The sequence below is a fragment of the Polypterus senegalus genome, chromosome 8, assembly GCF_016835505.1.
Source record: "Polypterus senegalus isolate Bchr_013 chromosome 8, ASM1683550v1, whole genome shotgun sequence".
Lineage (NCBI taxonomy): Eukaryota > Metazoa > Chordata > Cladistia > Polypteriformes > Polypteridae > Polypterus > Polypterus senegalus.
Window position 1 is genome coordinate 158,730,083 of NC_053161.1, and position 23,573 is coordinate 158,753,655.

At 42.9% G+C, this 23,573-nt stretch overlaps 1 protein-coding gene across 3 annotated transcripts in view; it reads right to left on the minus strand.

The window, feature by feature from the left end:
• The window catches only part of LOC120533168 (NACHT, LRR and PYD domains-containing protein 3-like), a 55,336-nt gene extending 34,505 nt beyond the window's left edge, over positions 1-20,831 (minus strand). Inside the window, exons 1-4 of one of the 3 annotated variants that reach the window (XM_039759889.1) lie at positions 20,241-20,831; positions 16,478-16,667; positions 10,749-10,915; positions 10,371-10,545 (exon numbers count right to left, since the gene is read on the minus strand). In XM_039759889.1, the coding sequence (XP_039615823.1) occupies positions 10,371-10,545; positions 10,749-10,915; positions 16,478-16,562 (427 nt within the window). In that variant the 5' untranslated portion in view covers positions 16,563-16,667; positions 20,241-20,831. Of the gene's footprint in view, positions 1-10,370; positions 10,546-10,748; positions 10,916-16,477; positions 16,668-17,542; positions 17,643-20,240 lie in introns of those variants that run through there. The other 2 variants (XM_039759887.1, XM_039759888.1) reach the window with 2 other exon arrangements.
• Positions 20,832-23,573: the final 2,742 nt, after the last annotated feature.

Here is a 23,573-nt window from a genome sequence, read left to right on the forward strand (position 1 = left end):
AGCAGAACCGTCCTCATGTCAAACCCAGCCGAGTGCGTTCCAAGACCTAGCCCCTCCCTGTACAATCCGGAGCTCGTATTGGCGTCCGCGGTGCCGCGGGCGCGCAAACCGCTTGGAGGCAAGGAGGAATGCAGGTGGAGGGCGAGGAGGGGTTGGTGTGCTCTGGCTAATCCGTTGGCGGTCCCACATACTGGCGTGGTGATGCGTCAGCGGACACAAGACCACAGGTTTGTTCGACTCCGGCAGCAACATTTCCCATTGTTGCCCGCCGCTTTGTGCAACCGCAACAGTGGCTAAAATTTAAGACCGGTATAACCTGTGTCCACGGAGACATCCGCTGGTACAGGTCCGCCGCTTGTGTCATCAGTTACGGAGGGTCAGTTCGTAAACTCACCGTAGCGGTCTTACCTGATCCTCCACACCCGGTGATACTAGAGCGGGACTGGTCTAAAATCAAAAGCGGTGAGACACATACCACTCCCGGGGTTAATTTGGGCCTCGTTATGGGCGGAGATAACCCGTCTCAAGCTGCCTCCACGCCGTGTAATCAGCCGGCAGAGAGAGCAAGCGGTCGCCCTGACTGGCGTGGCAACTCCCGGCCGTCGCGGGCTAACACGTCATCCACCAACGCCGCGGCGGAGCGGGAGGAACCACGCCCATTGAGGTCGGCGCTGACCCTCTCTCCGTGTTGCGGTTCCAATTTAAAGCGCCGGCTTCTTTTAGAAGGAGCAATGGAATGATGACTCCCTGAAGTTTGTAAAAATGCAGTGGTCCTTGTCAATGGCCAGCGCACTAATCAGTCGATGCCACAGGGCCCCTACTTTGTGCTAGATAATGACCTCCTTTACCGTGTAGCAATGCATGGCGGGCAGGAGGCGAGGCTGCTGCTAGTGCAGCGTACCTTCCGGCGGCAGGTCTGAGCTAGCACACGCCCACCTCCTAGGTGGCCACCTGGGCACCGAAAAAACTCTGGAGCGGATCAAGCTCCGTTTCTACTGGCCAGGAATTAATGAGGAGGTTAGCCGCTTTTGCTTCCTGCCCGGAGTGTCAACTGCGACAAATTCCTAGGAGGGACCGTGCTCCTCTTGTTCCTATTCCACTGATTGGCGTTCCCTTCCACAGAATCGGGTCGACCTGGTGGGACCCTGGAGCCCTCAGCCGAGGACACAAGTACATTTTAGTCCTCGTGGATTATACTACGATACCCGAAGCTGTTCCGTTGCGCTCAGCTACCTCTAAAGCCATCGCGCGGGAATTACTAGGGGTATTGGCGTGGGGATCCCCAAAGAAGTCTTGACAGACCAGGGGACCCCTTCACCTCGGAAGCGTTCAAGGAGACTGCCAGATTACTGAAAATAAAGCATTTAAAGACCTCGGTGTATCATCCTCAAACCGGCGGATTAGTAGAGAGGTTTAATCAAACTCTCAAGCAAATGCTGCGTAAGGTGGTCAGCGAGGATGGAAGGAACTGGGATCAGCTCCTCCCCTCGTCCTTTTGCCTATCGGAAGTCCCACAAGCCTCCACGGGGTTCTCCCCTTTTGAACTACTGTACGGGCGACAACCTTGGGGCATATTAGATATTTTGAAAGAAGGCTGGGAATAAGAGGCTCTTCCCTCTACAAACATACTGGAGTATATCGCGCAGTTCTGCGATAGATTTGGAAAGATTCGGCCTGTCCTTAAAAGTCACATGGAGGAGGCTCAAGCAGCACAGGCCCGGTACTACAACGCGCACGTCTCTTGGGAGTTCCGCCGGGAGATCGGGTCATGGTCCTAGTGCCTACCTCCCACTCTAAATTGCTTGCCCACTGGCAGGGCCCCTCTGAAGTTAAGGAGAGGAAGGGACTGGTCGACTATTTGGTGAGTCAACCCAATCGTCGGCCAAAGGAGCGGGTTTATCATGTGAACCTGCTGAAACCGTGGAAGGACAGGGACCCCGATCCCTCCTCCGGCCAGCCCGCTCACTCTTCGCTCACACACACACCCTTAACTTGGCACGGACTTAAGTCCCAGACAGCGGCAGGAGCTGGAAACAGTTATCCGGACCGTTGGAGGTAGTCAGTGAGAACCCGGAAGGACCTCTCTGATTGAGCACAACATGTGACAGAGCCGGGGTTGTTGTCCGAGAACGCCTATCGTCTTCCCGAGGCAAAAAAGGCTGAAGTGGAGCTTGAGATCAAGCGCATGCTGGAGCTAGGTGTGATTGAGGAAAGTTATAGTCCCTGGTCCAGCCCCATTGTGCTCGTCGGTAAGTTGGAGGTTCTGCAATGACTTCCGTCGGCTTAATCAAGTCTCCCAATTTGATGCTTATCCAATGCCACGTGGGCGACCTCCTCGAGAGGCTTGGACAGGCTCAATACCTGACCACACTTGACATGACGAAAGGGTACTGGCAGGTTCCTTTAACGGACTCCGAAGGAAAAAGCGCGCTTAGTACCCCTAGCGGACACTGGCAGTATCGTGTCCTTCCATTTGGGTTACGGGGCTCCAGCAACCTTTCAGCGTCTGGTGGACAAAGTGCTTCGCCTCATAACTCATACAGTGCTGCCTACCTGGATGGCGTGGTCATCTATTCCAGCACATGGAAGGAACACCTACAGCATGTCCAAGCGGTATTACGGACACTTGGTGAGGCGGGCTCGGATTAATCCCAAGAAATGCTTCTTGGATTAAGCGAGGCCAAATATTTAGGCTACCTGGTGGGTCGGGTACCGTAAGGCCACAGTGCTCCAAAATTGATGCCATTCTGAAATGGCCCGTCCATGAACCAAGCGGCAGGTCCAAGCCTTTCGGGTTAGCGGGTACTACCGCCGGTTTGTACCCGGTTTTGGAGAGCGGCGCCTTGACTGATTTAACAAAGAAGAGGGCCCGAACATTGTGGTATGGACTGAAAAACAGGCGCTGCATTTGGTGACTTAAAGCAGGCCCTTACGTCCACACCTGTTTTGATGGCACCTAACTTTTCTTTGCCTTTCATCCTCCAGGCGGACGCTTCGGACACAGGCCTGGGCGCCGTGCTGCGCCAAAGCGTCGATGGTGTGGAGCACCCCATCATGTTCCTGAGCGGAAACTGTTGGACGGGAGACCAGGTATGCTGCGGTGGAGAGGGAGGCTCTGGCGATTAAATGGGCGATTACTCAGCTTAGGTACTACCTGTTGGGCCGGGAATTCACCCTTGTCACGGACCATGCACCTCTACAGTGGATGGCCCTGCACAAGGAGTCGAATCCGCGGGTCACCCGGTGGTTTCTTGACCTGCAGCCGTACAAGTTTTAAGCTCGCTCATCGTCGGGCGCTCTCCGCCAACGCTGATGCTCTTTCGGGTTCACGACCTCTCGGTTAGGGTCGCCCGACCCGCCGGGTCTGGGCTAAGGGGGGGGCCTTGTCACACACGTGCGCATGGGAGGCAGCTAAAGGGCTTGAGTGAAGGCAGTTGGAGGCATGCGGGGTGTGGCAGAGTGCACTGACTCTTTTTCTCCCTTGCCTGTAGACCATCCCCGGGGGATTTCACCTGGGTCTCCTGACATCACTTCTGGGACTGAGCCAATGGAAGTCGGCCACACCAGCTCCAGTCCCTCTGATGTCACCTCCGCTCTGAGCCAATGGTGGAAGACCACGTGCCAGATCCATATGACCTCACTTCCTGTCTCCCCCTTTAAAACCTGCCCCTTTTCCTTTGTTTCCTCAGTCTTGTTTTGGACTCAGTTGAATGCAATTCAGTGCTGATTACTTTGATAAAACGACCTTTTGCAGCCAGGATACTACAATATACGTGTGGCTGCCCCAACTCTTTATCTGTCCATGTCTCGTTCTTGTGACAATGGATAAAAAAAAAGAAAATGAGGTTGCGGAGGACGAAGATATTCTGAGCACACAAGATACTCATCCTAAAGGACTTGAAACAGAGAAAAAGAACTGGGAAATGAAATACCAAGTCCAAAAAACATTACTGAAGTTTCTTTACTATCTAAATAGTCCTTCCCTAAATAACTAATAAGAATTACAACTTTTTTATTGATTTTTTTTTTCCACAGTCTTAGAATCTTAGATGCTAGTGATAATGTGGGAGTCCTTTAAATAGTTGCAGAGGTGATGACATCTCAGCCAGTACTGATGTCAACCATAAGACCAGCGTAAGTACTATGGTGGAAGGACTGACATCCACACTGCCCGGCTGGTTATTGATTCCTATCTCATTTGGGATAAAAGAATGGGCTGGGGGAGTCATCTAGCAGTACGAGGGGGAGTACTGCTTGTCTGATTTGGCCCTAGCTTGCACACACACAAACAGGGTTGAGTGGGACTAATAGTTTCGATGGGCGACCCTGTTGGGGTCCTTGGGTGCCACGGGGAATACACTTCCCTGGTTTGTGAGGCTTCTGTATGACCCGGCCGTGTGAGTTAGTGACTCTGGAAGTAATAATAATGATGCATTTTATTTATTCGTAGGCGCCTTTCTAAAAACTCAACGACACCGAACAATAGATAAAACAGACATTATAAACAAAACTAAAAAAAATATAAAAATTAAAATCAGGCAGAGCAATTATAATCAAAGAGAAAAAGCAGTCTTAAACAGATAAGTTTTAAGTTTAGATTTGAAAAGTGAGAATGAATCAATATATCTAAGTTTGGATGGTAATGAGTTCCAAAGCTGGGAAGTAGAGCAACCAAATGCTCGGCTCCCCATGGTGGTAAGACGGACGAAGTGGACAGTCAAGTGGATGGAGGAAGAGGATCTAAGGGTGTGGGAGGGAATGGCAACATGGAGGAGGTCAGACAGATATGGAGGGGCAAGGTTGTGGATAGCCTGAAAAGGTAACAGAAGAATTTTGAGTCTTGCTGCTGCAAGACAGGAGTGGTATGGTGAATAGAGGGGGTTCTAGAAATGATGCGGGTAGCTAAATTCTGGACCAGCTGAAGCTTATAAAGAGATTTGCGAGAAAGACCAAAGAAAAGGGAATTGCGATAATCGAGACGAGAAGTGACAAGGCTATGAACAAGGATAGCAGTGGTGTGGGGAGTGAGGGAGGGGCGAATACGATTAATGTTACACAAGTGGAAATATGCAGACTGGGAGATGTTATTGATGTGGGACTGAAAGATGACACCCAGACTCTTAACCTGTGAGGAAGGGGAAACAGAGGAATTGATAATTGATAATGTTCTTGACATAGTAAATTCGTCATTAGATACGGGGGTCTTCCCTGACTGTCTTAAGACTGCTGTAGTTTAAACCCCTGCTTAAGAAAAATAATCTTGACCCCTCTGCCTTTGAAAATTTTAGACATATCTCTAACCTGCCCTTCTTAAGTAAAATTCTAGAGAAGGCAATCATTATGCAGTTAAATGACCACCTCAATAAACATGCTATTCTTGATAAATTTCAGTTGGGTTTTAGAACAAATCACAGCACAGAAACTGCACTCAAGTTAAAGTAGTAAATGACTTGCGGGTAAATGCAGACAGAGGCCATTTATCTGTTCTCATCCTCTTAGATCTGAGTGCTGCATTTGACACCATTGATCACAACATTCTTAGAAATCGCCTTAGTCAATGGGTGGGCCTCTCTGGCACAGTCTTAAATTGGTTTGAATCCTACCTGGCAGGGAGAAAATTCTTTGTTAGTTGTGGTAATAACAACTCAAAGACACATGATATCCGATATGGTGTTCCACAAGGCTCTATCCTGGGTCCACTGCTCTTCTCAATCTACATGCTTCCGTTAGGTCAGATTATCTCAGGTTACAACGTGAGCTACCACAGCTATGCTAATGACACACACCTGTACTTATCAATAGCGCCTGACGACCCCGATTCTCTTGATTCACTAACTCAATGTCTTACTTGTATTTTTGAATGGATGAATAGTAACTTTCTCAAGCTAAGTAAAGAGAAAACTGAAATCTTAGTGATTGGCAATAATGGATACAATGAGGTTATCAGAAATAAACTTGATACATTAGGATTAAAATTCAAGACGGAGGTAAAAAGCTTAGGGGTAATTGCTGACTGTAATCTGAATTTTAAATCGCATATTCATCAGATCACTTAGACAGCATTTTTTCACTTAAGAAACATAGCAAAAGTTAGACCTCTTATATCACTGAAAGATGCTGAGAAATTATTTCACGTGTTTGTTTTCAGTCGCCTAGATTACTGTAATGCACTCCTCTCAGGACTACCCAAAAAAGATATAAATCGTTTGCAAACAAGTGCAGAATGCAGCTGCTAGAATCCTAACCAGGAAAAGGAAATCTGAGCACATTTCTCCAGTTTTGATGTCACTACACTGGTTACCTGTGTCATTCAGGATTGACTTTAAAATTCTGCTTATGGTTTATAAAGCCTTAAATAATCTCGCCCCATCTTATATATCAGAATGTCTGACACCTTATATTCCAAATTGTAACCTCAGATCCTCAAATGAGTGTCTCCTTACAATTCCAAATGCTAAACTTAAAAGAAGTGGTGAGGCGGCCTTCTGCTGTTATGCACCCAAAATCTGGAATAGCCTGCCAATAGGAATTTGCCAGGCTGGTACAGTAGAGCACTTTAAAAAACTGCTGAAAACACATTACTTTAACATGGCCTTTCTATAACTTTAATTTAATCTGAATTTAACTTAGTCCTGATACTCTGTATATCCAATTCATTATAATAACTATTCATGGTGGCTCTAAAATCCGTACTGACCCCTACTCTCTCTTCTGTTTCTTTTTCCGGTGTCGTTTTGGTGGTGGCGCAACTCAAAGCACCGTGATGTTCCAACAGTGATGGATTAAAAGCCAGAAGTCTGCATGACCATCAACATCAAGTGACTCCGTGAGAACCCTAAATACAAAGAGGACTTTTCATTTATGTTAGGTAGATTGCCCAGAGGGGATTGGGCGGTCTCGTGGCCTGGAACCCCTGCAGATTTTATTTTTTTCTCCTGCCGTCTGGAGCTTTTTTTTTGTTTTTTCTGTCCTCCCTGGCCATCGGATCTTTCTCTTTTTCTATGTTAACTAATGTTGTCTTATTTTAATTTCTTATTTTGTCTTTTATTTTTCTTCATTATGTAAAGCACTTTGAGCTACTTTTTTGTATGAAAATGTGCTATATAAATAAATGTTGTTGTTGTTGAATTATCAATAACAAATGAAAAATAATCAGTTTTGTTTTTGTTGATTCTGTACCAATGAGGAGAACCTCAGTTTTGTCTACTATTTAATTTAAGAAAATTTGAAGAAAACCAGGATTTAATTTCTGTTATGTAGGCAACAAGCGAGGAGGGTGGAGAGTAATAAGTAGGTTTGCTAGGGAGGTAGAGCTGGGTGTCATCAGCATAGCAGTGGAAGCTGAGGGGAAGGAGGTAAATAATGAAAAGGAGGGGCCCCAGGTAGTAACAGTGGTGGGTTGGGATGTGAAAGTTTTAAGCTGAATGAACTGAGTGCAGCCTGAGAGGTAGGATCTGAACCAATCTAGTGGAGTGTGGGTAATGACAATTGAAGATAATCTATTGAGAAGAGTAGTGTGACAAATAGTGTCAAATGCCACACTCAGATCACGGAGGATGAGAAGAGTGATTAAACCAGAATCAGCTGTCATTAGAGGTCGTTAGTAATTTTGATATAGTAAGTGCCATTTCTGTACTATGGAGGGGGCGAAAACCAGACTGGAACTGTTCATACGGATTATTTTGAGATACATGAGAATGAAGTTGAATAGCCACTATTCTTTCAAGAATTTTGGAAATGAAGGGTAGATTAGAAATAGGATGAAAATTACTGAAATTGGTTGGATCTGAACCAGGTTTTTTCAGTATTGGGGTTATTGCAGCAGTTTTAAAAGATGAAGGAACAGTACCAGTAGTGAGAGAAGAGTGGATTATAGCAGAAATTAGAGGCTTTAACCAAAACTATGGGAAGTGGATCCAGCTGACAGGTGGATGGCTTAGACTTACAGACGAGATCTGAGATTTCTGAGAAAGTAGGAAGCTGAAATGAGGAAAATAGGTGAGTAGGTGGGTGAAATTCAAATGAAGTACTGGAGGAATCTGTACAGAGAGACTGGTGTATCCTCTGGATTTTTTCATTAAAAAAGGACAAAAGAGAATTTCAAAAAAACAATCAGGGGTCATGTGATATTATTAAACAGTGAAAACAATGACTTGATTTTACCTTTATTGGAAGAAATTATGTGAGTATAATAGTTAGATTTGGTTTGAGAAATACAGACCTTGTTATAAAGCATATGTTTTTGTACATCTCTTTTTGAACTAAGAGTCCAGTTTTTTTTAAATAACTGTTCGATTTGCCAGCTTTTGGCTTTCAAAAGCCAAAGTTCAGGCGTGAACCAGGGGATACCTGTATCCAGTTTTAAAAGGAGTGAGAGAGTTAAGAATACCAATACCGTAGAATACCAGAGAGTTATTATGTGAGACCAGTTCTTCAGAGGTGGATAGATTATAACTGTCCATAAGGGAATCACTGCTAGAAAAACGTAGATCCAAGTTAATATTCTTAATATTACGGAAAGACATGAGACAGGGAAACTTAGTAATAGAAAGAGCAAGTTTAACATTGAATGAAAGAAGAAAATGATCAGTAATGGGGATTACATCTGCAGTACAATCAAGTGGGGTAACTCCAGAGCAGCAGATTAAAGCCAAGATATGTCCTTTAGAGTGGGAGGGAACATCAGTATGCTGCTGAAATCCAAAACTCTCAAGGCAGGACATAAAGTCTTTAGTAATAGGGACATTGATAATATCCATGTGTATATTGAAATCCCCCAGAAGAATTAATTATTTTTGATGAAACAGTAGATAAATGTGTAAGAAAAACAGCAAAGTCATTCAAAAAGTCATTATTTGATTTAGGGGGCGATAAACAGTTGCAATAACAATACGAATTGGTCCAGTCAATAGATTGGTCCAACACAATAGATTCAAAAGAGCTAAAGGCAGGAACAGACAGCGGCAGGACTTTGCACTTCTCGTGATACATTATCATGAGACCACCTCCCCGGCCAGAGCCCAGGGTTGACAGATGTAAACAAACCCCGGGGGAGTGGATTCGTTAAGTTGAGAAAAGTCATGCGGTTATTGCCATGTCTCGGTTAGACAAAAAGTCAAACTACGATCAGTGAGGAGATCCTGGATGAGATGCCTCTTGCCCGTAAGTTGAGCGGATGTTCAACAAACCGAAGTTGACAATGGTGTTCTCACATTTAGTAGCAGTGTTAGATAACCATACTAGGCTGGCTAACACACTGTGGTCAGCGACCCTGCCTAAATTACGTGGAGGACATTGCGAATTGGCCCAGATTGAGTTTATTATTTGAGGTGGATGTATCTCCAACGGGCAGGGGGGTTGGAATATGATGTCCAAGTGGAGATACAGTGCAGTCAGTGGAGGCTTGGACAAGTGGAAGAGCAGTTGGAGGTTCTCAGCAGCTGAATACTGAAGCAGGCCCATCACAGGTTGGATAGCGAGCCATAGGAGAGACCAAATAAACACAAACCAAATAAATATGATACCAGTCCACATTGTAGGTGAGAATGCAGATAACTCAGATGTCCGGAGACCAGAACCAGGTAAGTGTCAAAACAAGGTTAGGCTGAAAATAGTCCATACACAACCACACTGAAGTGTCAATAAAATCACCTGTGGAGCTAGAAATCATCAGTCTAGCTATAAATGACTGAAGAATAATACGCAAAGAATAAGTCTGCCCAAATGAAAACAGTTCCTCAGTCCATTAGAATGTAAATTATTGTAAAAAAAGTTCAAAAAGTTACTGGGGAGTAGTGGTGACTAGTGCTGCCAGCGTTTGCTCAACCGAAAGTACTCCTGAGTCTATCATAAATGGAAGCCATCTCGCTAAGTGAAGACAGTAAAGCTCACCTGGATGAGTGGAAAGAGGTATTGTGGATTGAAGATCATGGTGTGGACTTGGGAAAAGGTATTGTGAATAAAAAAACATTTTTTTGCACGCAGAACTGTCTTGGTGTGGTTGTGTCTGAGGGCTCGGTGGTGCCCCTGAAGGTCACACCAGCAACAGTGTTGCTGCCAAAAAAAACAAATAAGAAAACAGGAAAACAAAATGGCACTGTAATGACATTGCCATCAAAATGATAAAATATAACAATACTAGAGCTACACAATGCACCAAAGCCAGTCCTGGTTTTCAAAAACTAAGATTCACAACAGTAGTTATTTGTGTGTTCCATTTTTAGTAATGTGTTTTAGATAAATTTGGACAAAACTGCCCAACTATGGTAATCCTTTAGATTTATAGTTTTGTGGGGTTTTTTCATTCCTGTGAGCTGCCCTCTGCCTCCCACCATTGTAGTTTTCTTTGACATAAGACTCCAGTCACTAACCTCCCTCTGTCACCTCCTTCAGTATTCTTGTCAGGTTTGGTGATGGAAACCTCACAAGCTCTTCAGCCAGAGCTTCCCACAGGCTGACCAGCACCACTCTGTCCCTTTTCATCATGTTGTTGATGAAGGACTCCACACCTGCTCGCCCCTCAGTCTGTTCCTGGGCTTTAACTATCTGAAAAAAAGTGAGTGACCAAAGGTCCAGCTTAGAGACAGACACTGGGAGTGCTGTCAGTCTGAGGGGATCGTTTCACACTGACAGTGAGATCTGCTATTGAGATTCAGCTTTTTTCACCCAAACACCTGTGACAAATTGTCAGATATCACTGAATTTTGTTGGTTGTTCTTTCTTCTTCAGTAACTGTGAGATCTACCTACCTTTGCCTCACTGTTGGTGAGGATGTTCTTGGTGACCATGTTCTGAAGGATGCTGGTGATGTCATATTCAATCACATAGACTAGCTGAGGCTTGTAATACTCTGTCAGCTTGAGGAGACCTTCATGGGAGAAACTTTCTATAATTTTAGGAAACTTCTGGGTGAAACCTGAAGTGAAAGTAAAGAAAAGAAATAGAAAGATAAGAGAAATGTGAAGACAAAGGGGATCACAGGCCAGTCTGACATGACCAGCAGCATGTAATCAGTCATCCCTATTGTAAAATATGGAGCTGATGATTTTCCTTATTTACCGTACCTCATGGTAATACTGGGCAGGTAAACATTTTTACTTTGCTACGGTTACCCAAATGCTGTTTTATGAGAATATCTGGTCCCAATTGCTTAATGTTTACCTTACTGACAAGCACCTGCTGCTCAAATGGATTTTCAGCCTTTATGTCCCGTGTCCCTTTTACTACACCCACTCGACAGGACAAGGACATTCTCTTGACCTAATATAGTCCTGCATGGCTGATTGGCTAAAGAAGATTGCATTAAGTCAAATCAGGAGATTTCTTAACAGCAGCACAGACAGGTAAGCCAGCACAGCTTCTGACTGCATCAGTAACTATTTCATTTAAAACAAACAAAAATGTTTATATTTTATAAAAAAAAAATAGGAATTCACTTTCAGGTACATTTATGATTTTGAGTGTTAAAAAAGGTGTGGCGATGCCCTAATGCCATTTAGTGGACGAAATGCCACTGGACATGACTGTCGAAAGGTCGATAAATCTTCATCCAAATTCTTGACTTACTTTAACATTTTATGTAGCATCTCTTTAACATAATAAATAATATTCTTAACAGTTTGATCAAGTACAGTGCACACATTCTCTTGTGAACATTATGTTTTCTCCACGTACTTTACTTTTCCCATGGTGTCACTCAGTGTGGTTGTGCATACTGTAAGTATACCCTGCAATGGGCTGGCACATCCTCGCTTGTTCCTACCTTGTGCCAGTCAATGCCTGGATATTATCCGGCCTCTATCTGGAATGTATGTAGAATCTAGCATCCTGGGATGCAGTCCATTTCAGTTTTGGGCCATTTTCATTTATTTTTAAGTATATATATATATTTATCATTGTTCTCAATAGTGTTTCTGCATTAAGGGTAAGAGTCTTACAGCCCTTCCAGATACTCACCAGATGTTACTGTTGTGCAAAATAGGCTGTAAGCCCCCCTCATTAATTTAAATTATTATTAAAATATGTATTACAACCCTCTACATTGTCTTAGGCATTCTTTTCCATTAGGCATTCTTTTCCTCCAGTACTCTCTATCTAAACAACATTGCTGTTCATAGTGTTTGAAATCATGTTGCATATAATGGAGTAATAAGAAGAAGCCATATCATCAGGACAGGAAAGCTTAGATATTTCCAAGATCGATGTGGCCTAGAAAGACTGTTAAAAAGAAAACAGTTTAACAGACTTAAAAGTAAACGAAGAAACAGCAGTTTCACATTAGGATAAGGGGATGCAAAATTAAATTTAATAACCTGGTGATGAGAATTACTTGTTCTGAGAATCAGAGACATTTATAGCATAAAGACCAAAGGAGCAGATCGTGTCTAATGTATGACCATAAATTTCAAGTCAAGTCAAGTTGGGAAGCATGCACTGGTACAATGTGTTGCCGCACCCACTACATGTTGAAACAACTTGGGATCCTGGTTGGCAACCCCCCAGACAGACACGCGGTCCAGTCTCACTCTAAAAAATGACCCTCTATCTACCACAGCCAGGTGTTACGTGGGCGACCCCTTGGCCTGGTCCCAGTCACTCGGGTCCCGAACAATGAGGATCCTACGAGTTGGATCACCCTTGGGAACCGTGCCACATGACCATAGTGCTATAACTGACGTTCCCTCACAATGCAGGTAATGTGCCTCATTCAGGACTCCATGAGCAACCGCTCATTCAACACAAAATCAAACCAACGGTACCCAAGGAGAGACACATTATCGAAGGAGTCCAGTCTTTGCCTCAGGTCACTGGATAGCGTCCATGTCTCGCAACCATATAGCAAGACAGGAAGCACCAGGACTCTAAAGACCTTTGTCCTTTTGTATAGATATCAGGAGCGCCACACACCCCTTTCCAGCGACCTCATGACCCCCCATACTCTCCCAATTCATCTACTGACTTCATAGGAAGAGTCACCAGAGACATGAATGTCACTGCCTAGGTAAGTAAACCTCTCGACAAGGTCGATACTCTCTCCGCAGACAGACACACTGCTGATGGCTGTGGGAAAAAGTAATATATTATATAATATATTGAGCCACATTTAAACAGTAGAATCAAAGTAGAGCAAATGTGAGCAGTTCATTTATTTGAGAAAGAAAGTTTGCACTTATTTTTCTTTGAGGCAATAAATTAATAGAAAAAAAAACTGCGGAGTACAACAACCAATATTTAACATGATCTTAAGATGTTACATCATGCAAGGCAGTCTCCTTAACTTTCAGATGGCTGTGAAACAAATTTTCACACATGGATATAAATTTACATTTGAGCGGTGTTAGCAAGGTGTTATTTAAATTCAAATTGTAGCGTCCCAGCCAGATTGAAGCCCAGGAGGGAAAGAGACTGTTAGGTTGATCAAGGGAGATCAGAGAATGGCACAGAGGACTGGCATCAAGGGTATGATTCATGGTAACAGGGGAGGAAAGGGGGTGGCATCCTGAGTAGAGGGGTGAGGGGAATGGAGGCAGGGTTTTATCTTTCTGGATGGTTCAAGTGGGAAGGTGGAGGGTGACGGGAAGATGGTGGTGCACGCAAAATCACTGATTTCATGTTGTTTTGGGGTTTGTTTTTGGGTTCATTATGGCATCTCTCAAACCAGAACAATGAGAAATTAACAGACCACAGTAAATAGCTCAAGAGCAAAGTCGTTCGTTTTTTCTGTTGCAATCGTGTTTTTTTTTTTTTACTATTCCAGTAAACCGTTATGTGATCCCTATTTTGTCCACCTGTTTGAACCTGACGTTGAGGTTGCTACAATATAATCTACCGGAGTAGCCAAATTTCAGAAAGGAAGACAATGTCCAACATTTTTCTGTATAATTATTTCATTAGTGTTTTGTTTGTCAGGGAGGAACGATTTAGCATCACATGTCTGGCACAATCAACATTTCAAAGTATCCGAAACTAGAATTTGTTTTGAGAACTTGAAGATGGTGATCATTGACTCCAAATATTTTTGCTTGTCAAGTGAATGCAGACTTAGAGGTTGAATACATCCAAAACAAGGGGACCACAATGGCAAAACAGTGATATACACAAAAGTAGCATCTAAAGAAGTGATGCATATCATGGATGTCAAGGTATTCTATGAATCTTGCGAAGGTCAAAAATCACAGAGTATAGTTGGTGCTGAAAATGCATATTTCTAAGCTGCAAAGGTGAGTAACTAAGCGCCATATTGGTGCGGAAGCTGATATTACATCCTGGAAATCCCGGGCAAGCGCATACCACAGCCAGCACTGGGTATCCCAGAACCAGCTAGCTGTACACTTAAAAGTCGATTGAAAGAAGGAAACCTCAACAAAAAAAACTGCTGAGTACAGCCATTTGAGAGAGTGAAGACTCACTAGCCATCTGCACCCACAGTAATAGGAAACCGAGGGAGATGAGTAGCAGCTTGCAGTCAGGCGGGCCGGGGCATAAAAGGGTAGGACGATAGGTCAGTAGATAAACTGGTGCAGTACAGCATAGTGAGCCCCTAGCAGCAGGTGAAACTTCAAGTGCCAATACACAGTAAAAAAGATCCCCAAAATCTAGACATGAGCAGCACAAGTATCCAGAAAAAGTAATAATTAGAATAACAGCAAAGGCAATCCAAAAAGCAAACAGCAGCGGGGAAGGCAGAAGCCAGAAGCACAACCAACCAACTCAATAGTTTTGAATATTGGTGTAAATATATCTAATTTCTATAAGTGAGCACCTCTCTGATCATACACAACCTTCCATGACTAAAACCATACTGACACCTATATTTGGCAAATGTCTCTCAATGCTGCCTTTAATAGTATTAATAATATTAATTTTCCCACAACACATGTAAACCTAATTGATTTATAGTTTCTAATATTGGCTTGACCAAATGTTTATACAATAGGATGATTATACAATGTACTGTATAATTTTGCGTCCAGCCCTGCACGTAGGTCATCCAACCTGCAGGGAAAACCTGGGGTTTGGTGGCAGAATTGGCACTCCAGCCACCATAAAAAACTTCCCACTGTTCCATTCCATCTGAACTGGTATGGTGCTGAGGTATCGCCTGTTGCATGGCTACACTCGGGTCTTAATCTGGGATCCAGAGTTGGTTTGTCATGTGGTGGGTGTGGCAATGCACTGTATCAGTGTCCTCCACTGTCCTCCATTTATAGCAACACCCGAGGAGTGAAGTTCTAACCATTACATTATGGCACAGCTCCTCTTATCGTTTGTCATCTGATGTCACAGTTGCGGGCGTCTGCACCACTGGGCACAGGCCTATTTTGGACAAAGCTGAAATACCTGAAGCTGCGGCACTTACCGTATGAAGCCCTCCATCACAGCTTCATTTTACAATTTTTTTGGGTGAAATTGTTATTTAAGAGGTGGAATTTAAAGTAAATTAAAGATGGTTTCCTCTCTCCACTACTAAATAAACCTTATCTATTTAATATTATGGCTTTGTTAATACAATTTATTCTATTACAGCAACAGTTTAGTTCTCTGCAGGTTCTCTGGAGGAGCTTTCTTATTGCTCTGTGATGTGATTTTATACTTTTTCTTTAGAACTGTTAAAAAAAATGTGAAAATTGCTAGCAGTCTGTGGACTCACTTTTAAACTTTCTGTTTGATTCTCAATTTCAAATACCTTTTTCTCTCTCTTGTGTATCTTTAGTGAGGACTGACTCTGCTGCCCATTTGATGCACTCTAACCACTTGCTGCATGTTTCTTTGTATACTGGATTAAATATATTATTTACGTTTATGATACAATTAAACACTTTCTTCAAATACTATTGCTCAGGTGGAGGTTTTCACTGTCGTCTCACCATTAATAATGACGGCTCACTACAGTGAATAAATTATTAAGTTTGAACTCTGCTAGCCTGGGAATAGTTTCCCAGTTTGATTTCCAGCCTTCGTACTCTTTGTGACACCTCTAGTGCCTGCCATTTCCTAAATGAGCCTAAACCATCCTTATTTAAGTTAAAACCTCTTCTAATGACTCTTTGCTATGTTCTAGGCTGACTCCTTCAAATGTAATGTAGATGACACATCCGTTTTACTGGTTAATGCTGGTTTCTCACCTTCCAAGGTCAAAACAGGTGATGTGAGTACCGGTGAGCACCTTCTCAAACACACACATCAAACACACACTTAGATTTTCTATTTATTATGTTTCAACCCAGATGAAAACACCAAAAAATTGTGCTGTACCAAGCCCTTATTGGCAACCAAAAAAAAAAAAAAAGTTTGAATTAAATTTTGCTCGGACAGATCAAGAAAACCAAGCAACAAAATTTTGTTACAGGGAGTGACGACAGTCCATGAGCAGTAGCTCAGCAAAACCATACGGCCTAACACGTGGATTAAAAAAAAACCTCCAGATTTCGCCCAAATTATTGTAAATTCAAGAATAAAATCTCCAAATTCCTCTCACCTGACAGGGCAGCGACATCTTCATCACGTCTCCCTCTCTTAGAGACCATTGAAATGAATTTCTCATTTGAGCCGTGTGCAGTCATTTTTAGATTTGGTGATCACACAGTGTAGGACTTGAGGCGTAAATGTCCCGTCTCTGTTTAAGTCATTTTTCATCAAACCTCATGTGAGATCTCAATAAGCGGGAACTGTGAAAAGAAGACAAACAAGATTAGGGTTAACTGTGTGCCATTTTGATCTCCTGGCTAGAATAAGGACATAGCAGCACTGGAAAAAATCTAAAAAAGAGCAACTAGGCTGATTCCAGAACTGCAGGGCATGAATTATTAGGAACATTTAAAAGAGTCGAGCCTCTTCAGTTTAAGTTATTTGGAAGGACTGGTGAGCTTATTGAGCTGAACGGCCTGTTCTTGTCTGGATTGTTCTAATGTTCTATCAAGAGTGTTTGCCTTATGTATTCAGTAAGGGAAACAAAAATTCTACTTTTCTACATTTTAATAGAATTTTAAAACAGGTAATTTTGTGTAAATGATATTTTCTTTTGTGTTGTTTAATATAGAGATATTTATCAGTAATTAGTATATAAAACTACTACTACCACTATTTCTTTGTTAAACATTTTAATGAATTTATTAAAATCAAATAACATTCCATACAAGCAAGTCCAGTTTCCAAATACGATTAGATTAAATTCTACAATATGCACTTTAATCACGATGTCTGAATTATTTGATTTGTAATTTTAAACTGTGGAGCGGAGGGTGGAATCAAGGAGAACTTTTGTCTTTCTCCCACATATTATGGAAGGCACTGTATATATGTGTATATATATTCACTGCCTACTTTTTTAGGCTAGTACCTTCAGAACTGCCGTAATTTTTCGTGGCATAGATTCAACAAAGTGCTGGAAACATTCCTCAGAGATTTTGGCCCATATTGACGTGATAGCATCAACAACAACATTTATTTATATAGCACATTTTCATACAAACAGTAGCTCAAAGTGCTTTACATATTAAAGAATAGAAAAATGAAAGACACAATTATAAATTATATCACACACTTGCTGGTGATTTGTTGGCTGTGCATTCCTGATGCAAATCTCCCATTCCATCACATCCCAATGGTGATCTGTTGGATTGAGATCTGCTGACTGTGGAGGCCATTTGAGTACAGTGAACTCATTGTCATGTTCAAGAAACCAGTTTGAGATGATTTGAGCTTTGTGACATGGCGTGTTATCCTGCTGGAAGTAGCCATCAGAAGATCTGATCTGATCTCACCATCCAAATGTTGCAGCAGAAATCGAGACTCATCAGACCAGGCAACATTTTTCCAATCTTCTCTTGTTCAATACTGGTGAGCCCATGTGAACTGTAGCCTCAGTTGCCTGTTCTTAGCTGAGAGGTGTGACACCTTTTGTTGTCTCTGGCTGATGTAGCCCATCTGCTTCAAGGTTCAACGTGTTGTGCCTTGAGAGATACTCTTCTGCATACCATAGTTGTAACAGGTGGCTATTTAAGTTACTGTCGTCTTTCTATCAGCTTGAACCAGTCTGGCCATTCTCCTCTGACCTCCGGCACCAACAAGGCATTTTCGCCCAGAGATCTCTTCTTCTCTTGAGATATTTTCACTTGAGCTAGCGACCCCTAGAGGAAATAGATGGCAACCTCCCTGGGTTGCAGCAGTGCCTCGGGCTCCCACAGGGCTTCATGGGAGTTGGAGTGGGGTGCAGCCCTGTTGGGATCTGCAGGAGCCACCAGGGGGTGCTGCAGCAGGAACTGCTGAGCCCTTATGGGCAGTTCTTCCTCCACACCTGGAAATGCTACCAGAAATGAGTAATCAAGCACCTGGAGCACTTCCGGGTGGGTTATAAAAGGAGCCAGCAGCTACTACTCGGGAAGCCAGAGTTCGGAGGAAGAGCGATGAAGCTTGACTCAAGGCGTGAAGGAGGAGAAGGAAAAGAGTAAAGGAAGGGATTAATTGTTTGTGCTGTGCTTGTGCCGGGACTGTGTTATACTTGTGGGGAATGGGGAAGGTGTTTCCCACAAGGGAAAAAGAAAATAAAATCAGAGTGTGCATTGAACTTGTGTCCCACGTGTGTCAGATTCAGCTGGTGGTGCCAGCCTGGTGGGCCACAATGGACATAATAAAGAAGACAGGTAAGGTGGGACCAGATTATTAAGAATCTTGAAAACTAAAAGGAGAAGTTTAAATTGAATGAGGAAAGGGACAGGTAGCTGATATTAATTTAAAATTTTTGGGATAATGTGCTCCTAGGATTTTAAATGTGTAACCACTCTTGCTGATGAATTTTATACATATTGTAGCTTGTTTAGGCTTCGAGCAGGGATACCAAACAAGATGGCAACAGTCAAGTTACAGGGTGACAAAAGTATGAAAGAGTGTCTCAGTTGCAATAACAGAGAGCAATGGACACAACCTTGAAATTTGCTTAAGGTGGAAGAAGACTACCTTGGTAATATTATTAATATGTGGATCAAAGGGGAGTGTAGGGTCAAGAATAACACCAAAATTTTTAGTCTGTGCAGACAAGGATGTAATAAAACCCAGAATTTTTACTGAGGAATTGTCTATTTTCTTAAAGTCCCTGGACATGCAATAATTTAGGCCAGTGTTTAATAGCAGCCAAACAGGCAACCAAAGCAGGAAGAGGTAATGTTTGCATAAGCTCCGTGTGTAAATAAATCTGTGCATCATCAGCATAATAGTGAAACTGTAAACCATGTTGTCTAATGGCACTGAGAGAACCATATAATTGGTAAGGCAGAGGACCAAGAACTGATTCTTGAGGGACACCCTGGAAAACAAATTGCTGTCAGTCCTTTAAAACATGCAAGACGATTCATAGGCAGCTGCATGGTCAGCCAAGCCCGTTTTCCTACTAAGACGTCAAATGGCGTAAATAAAACAGCATAATCCAACAGGAAATCCACAGGATTCAAAAAGCAAGCAGGCAGGCAGCAGGTCATATGGACAATAATATGCAATCCATAGGAATGAAGCAGCAGCCAAAATCTCTCGTAACCTGGAAGTGGTAAGACCATGATTGAGAGATCTGCACATCTTAATGGTGAGCAGCAGTTTCTCAAATACTCAGACCAGCCTGCCTGGCATCAACAAGCATGCCACGTTGAAATTCACTGAAATACCCCTTCTTCCCCATTCTGATGTTCAGTTTGAACATCAGCAGGTCATTTTGACAATGTCTTCAGGCCTAAATGCATTGAGTTGCCATATGATTGGCTGATTAGATATTTGCATTAACAAGGCGATGAACAGGTGAACCTAAGAAAGTGGCTGGTGAGTGTGTGTGTGTGTGTGTGTGTGTACAGCGGCATGCAAAAGTATTCAATCCCCTTGAAAGTCATCCTAATTTTCAGAAGATTTGTACACATATTTATCCATTCAGTGTTTTTAATGTGAACTCATATACTGTAGCAATACATTTCCAAAGTCCAAATAAACCATTTTTCAGTAAATATTTAACTAAAGAAGAAAAACTCAAATAAATATAAAATATATGTTTTATTTATTAAATAATAAACAAGAGGGGGGACCCAAAAATTCTGTATTTAGTAATTTGTATAATCTGTATTTGTATTTTAACAGAGAACTGTTCACAGTGTTGTTCACCTGCACTCAATGAAGGGCGTTATACAAAAAATGAATTGTATCGCATTGTATTGTACAGGGTCAGCTACCCGCAGTGCACTTACAGGTGGAGTAGAGCCACCTACCTGAGTCATGGAGTCCCCGTCTCCTTCACAACTTCCAGAAATCACTACAAGGGCTACTCACTGGGCTGTTGGTGATTTACGATTTACAAAGAAGTGCTATGTTTATCGGTTATTTCTTCAAACACAAATTTATCAGAAGCGAAAAAAGAAGCTTTGTCTCGGATCTGCGTACAACTTGTGGTTTCCAGCCATGTCTTCTCTATTTGACCAAATAATTCCATAGGCAGTCTTTGTGCTTTTTAAGCCTGTGCAATGCTCTGGGCTCCTCCTTTGATAAAGCTGCAATAACTGATGAAACCTGTCTTGTTCAATAGCTTAGTCAAAGTTATGCTGCAGAAAACAGTCGCACAATCCAAATTCTATACAAATAAACTCTTCTTCACCAGGAGCTCAAGCTTGTGATTTCCAAACTCTTCCCTCAGTTCTTTTATTTGGAGATCTTTAACTCTGCTGCTTGTATTACGCTGTATATAATTACTAAAGCAGACAGGGTGGGTGGCTACACTGGCTGCTCTCTAACTCTAGCTGGCCTAGCAGGAAATTTGAATTATTTTTAGACAGGGGACAAAACACTTGTACAAAACACAGGGTCATTACATTGCAGTCAAGCTATCTGAGCTTTAGTGATTCACTGCCAAATCATCCACGCTTAAAGTTGACTTGTGTACTCCCAAGTATGCTATTTTAAGAGTATGTGTTTGCTCATGGTTACATTGATGTCTAAGGGTATTTTGTTTAAAGTAGCCTTTACTGACCTGGTAATTAGATTGAATTATTATTTTTTTCTGTGTGCACCAAATTAACATAATTTTGGACAAAAGTCTTTGAATGCTTAACAGACAGCCTTGTGGTGACAATCACTCATAATCTATTAACAGCTGTGTTTAGTGAACTCTTAGATCAGCCTAAAGTGGAGAAGGACAACTTGATGAGAATTGCAGACACCATACTACTAACACATATCCTGCTCAACTTTAATAAGTCAATGATTTAATTAAATTTGACTTGATTAAACAACAATATCACAATATTCCTGTGTACTTACTGTAGGTTAATTGTGCCAACCTAATTTATAGGATTTTCCCATAATGCATAACAAAGTAGACTACCAAATAAGAGATAAAGTTTTTGCAATTCCATAAAATTTTGGGGATTTTTTACTGCACCCTTTTCTTTTAAATGCAAATTGAATACCTAATGCACATGGGCATCCTCAGAAAAAAACTGCAGGGATGGGCAAAGTTTTCTGTGAACTTCAAAATTAGGGGATGTTCATAGAGACCAATAGAACAAATAAAAAGAGGTGCAATTCAACAGTTTATCTGGTTCATATTAAACAGTGTGGCGGCTGGGTCCCGGCCCTTCTGCTTATGTTCCGGGGGAGCAGCCATGGGCTCCTCAGTACTTCCCCCGGGACGCTTGGTGGCAGCCCCCCGGTGGACGATGGTGCATCAGTCTCCCGCAGGGTTCCCTGGGAGATGGAGTTCTCCAACAACAACATTTATTTATATAGCACATTTTCATACAAAAAATGTAGCTCAAAGTGCTTTACAAAATGAAGAATAAAAGACACAGTAAGAAATTGGTATGTCATGTTCAAAACTGTTAACTTTCAACCTATGCAAAAAGACTGATGCACCATGAATAAACTATAGAAGCTTCAGCAAGTTGTTCAGAAAGTCCTGTTTATGTTTCATAATCCAAAGATACAGAGACAGGAGTCCCAGGTTTCTTATGATTATTTCAAATCTCATGGACATGTGCAAACAGTTCTTGTTAGTGGACACCACTATCATTGTTAACCCAAACACTGAAGTGAAGATGGCCTTCACTTCCTTAAACCACAAGGTTTCCTTTCCATTTCCATTTATTTGTTTAGCAGATGCTCTTATTCAAAGTGACTAACACAAAAGGTCAACATACACAGACCAGTGACCAATATATGCTTGGTCCATCATTGCCCTGAAGTCGGATATTTAGTAGGTATTTGAATACCCGGCGCCTGAAATTTGCTACGTTGGACGGGGGTGCCTGCTTACTATTACCCCTGCGGAACGGGGCTAACTCTGACGTCCAGGAATGGCTGTACCTCAGGTACGGCAGCACCGGGACCAGAGTTAGGTAGGGTGTGTGTGGGGAGTGTGGGTGTCTGGCGTACATCCTTGTAAGTCTTGGGTTGTATGTGTATGTGAGAGCATGAGGGAGGGAGTGTATGACTGTGTTTGTGTGTGACTGTATATGTCAGGTGGGGTTTTGGACTCCTCCCCTCTCCTGGGACATCTGGCAATACTACAACATCTTTGCCTACCCTCCCCCTGCCTTAAGCATCTGTCTGGTCGCTCACGGTGGCTGCCTGGTGGGATCTGGTTCCCTGGGCTCTGTTGGGTCCTCGGCGGGGTGGGTCGCCCTTGGGTCCTGGGCTGCTGGGTTCCGGGCCTGGCCGACTCGGGGGAGAGCGGCTGCGGGCGGGCCTGAGGGCTTGCCGTTGATATCTCCCGGGACTCTGCTGGCTGCTGGTTGTGACCCCGGGTGATCCTCTGCGCCTCGAGTGGGGGTTGGGGCTTCTCTGGTCACGCCTCCCTGGGGTCTCCTCAAGCTCTGGGGTGACCTCTGGATCTCTGGGCTTGGAACTCCCCATCTTCCCAGCGTTTTTGGGGGCAGGTCTGTGGCCCTTCACACTCACTATTGGATGCTCCTATAGAGAAACCTTACACGCGCTAGTGTGACGCACACAGGTGCTCACATGGTGATTTCATAAGTATGACTTGGACATCTTCAGCACATGATCTAAGGTTGTGGTGGCCCTAAATGCCTCAGTAATAATTACTGTATGATTGTCAGCAAACATTTTTACTTTTATATATCTTCATGTAGCTGATGCAGCAATGTTTTTGTCTTGTGGTTTTTTTTTTTCCCCCCCTCTCTTTCTGCAGGTCTAGAAGTGGATTCTGGTTCATCTATTGTTTATTCTATACGAAACCCTCCCCCTTTACCTCCATCTCTTCCTTCTCTCTCTTCTTTTTCTTTCACTTTTGTCTCCGTGTCCGGTTCGAATCTTAACTTAACGCGCACACGTACCGGTCCCGGGACATAACAGCGGTTCAAAAACGTTACAGTAATGTGTGCATGCCCATCTGCCATGCATCTCGACACCCTACCCATCAAATGAAACTTCAAAGTCTCGTCTTTCCGATGATATAAACCATTTTGACACACAACAACCACAGCACTGACACTAAAGCCTTTTATACAGAGAAGTACATACTTTTAAGAGTTGACTGTGCCTACCTTTGAAGACCCCCTGCAAGTCAAACATCAATATTTCCGAGCAGT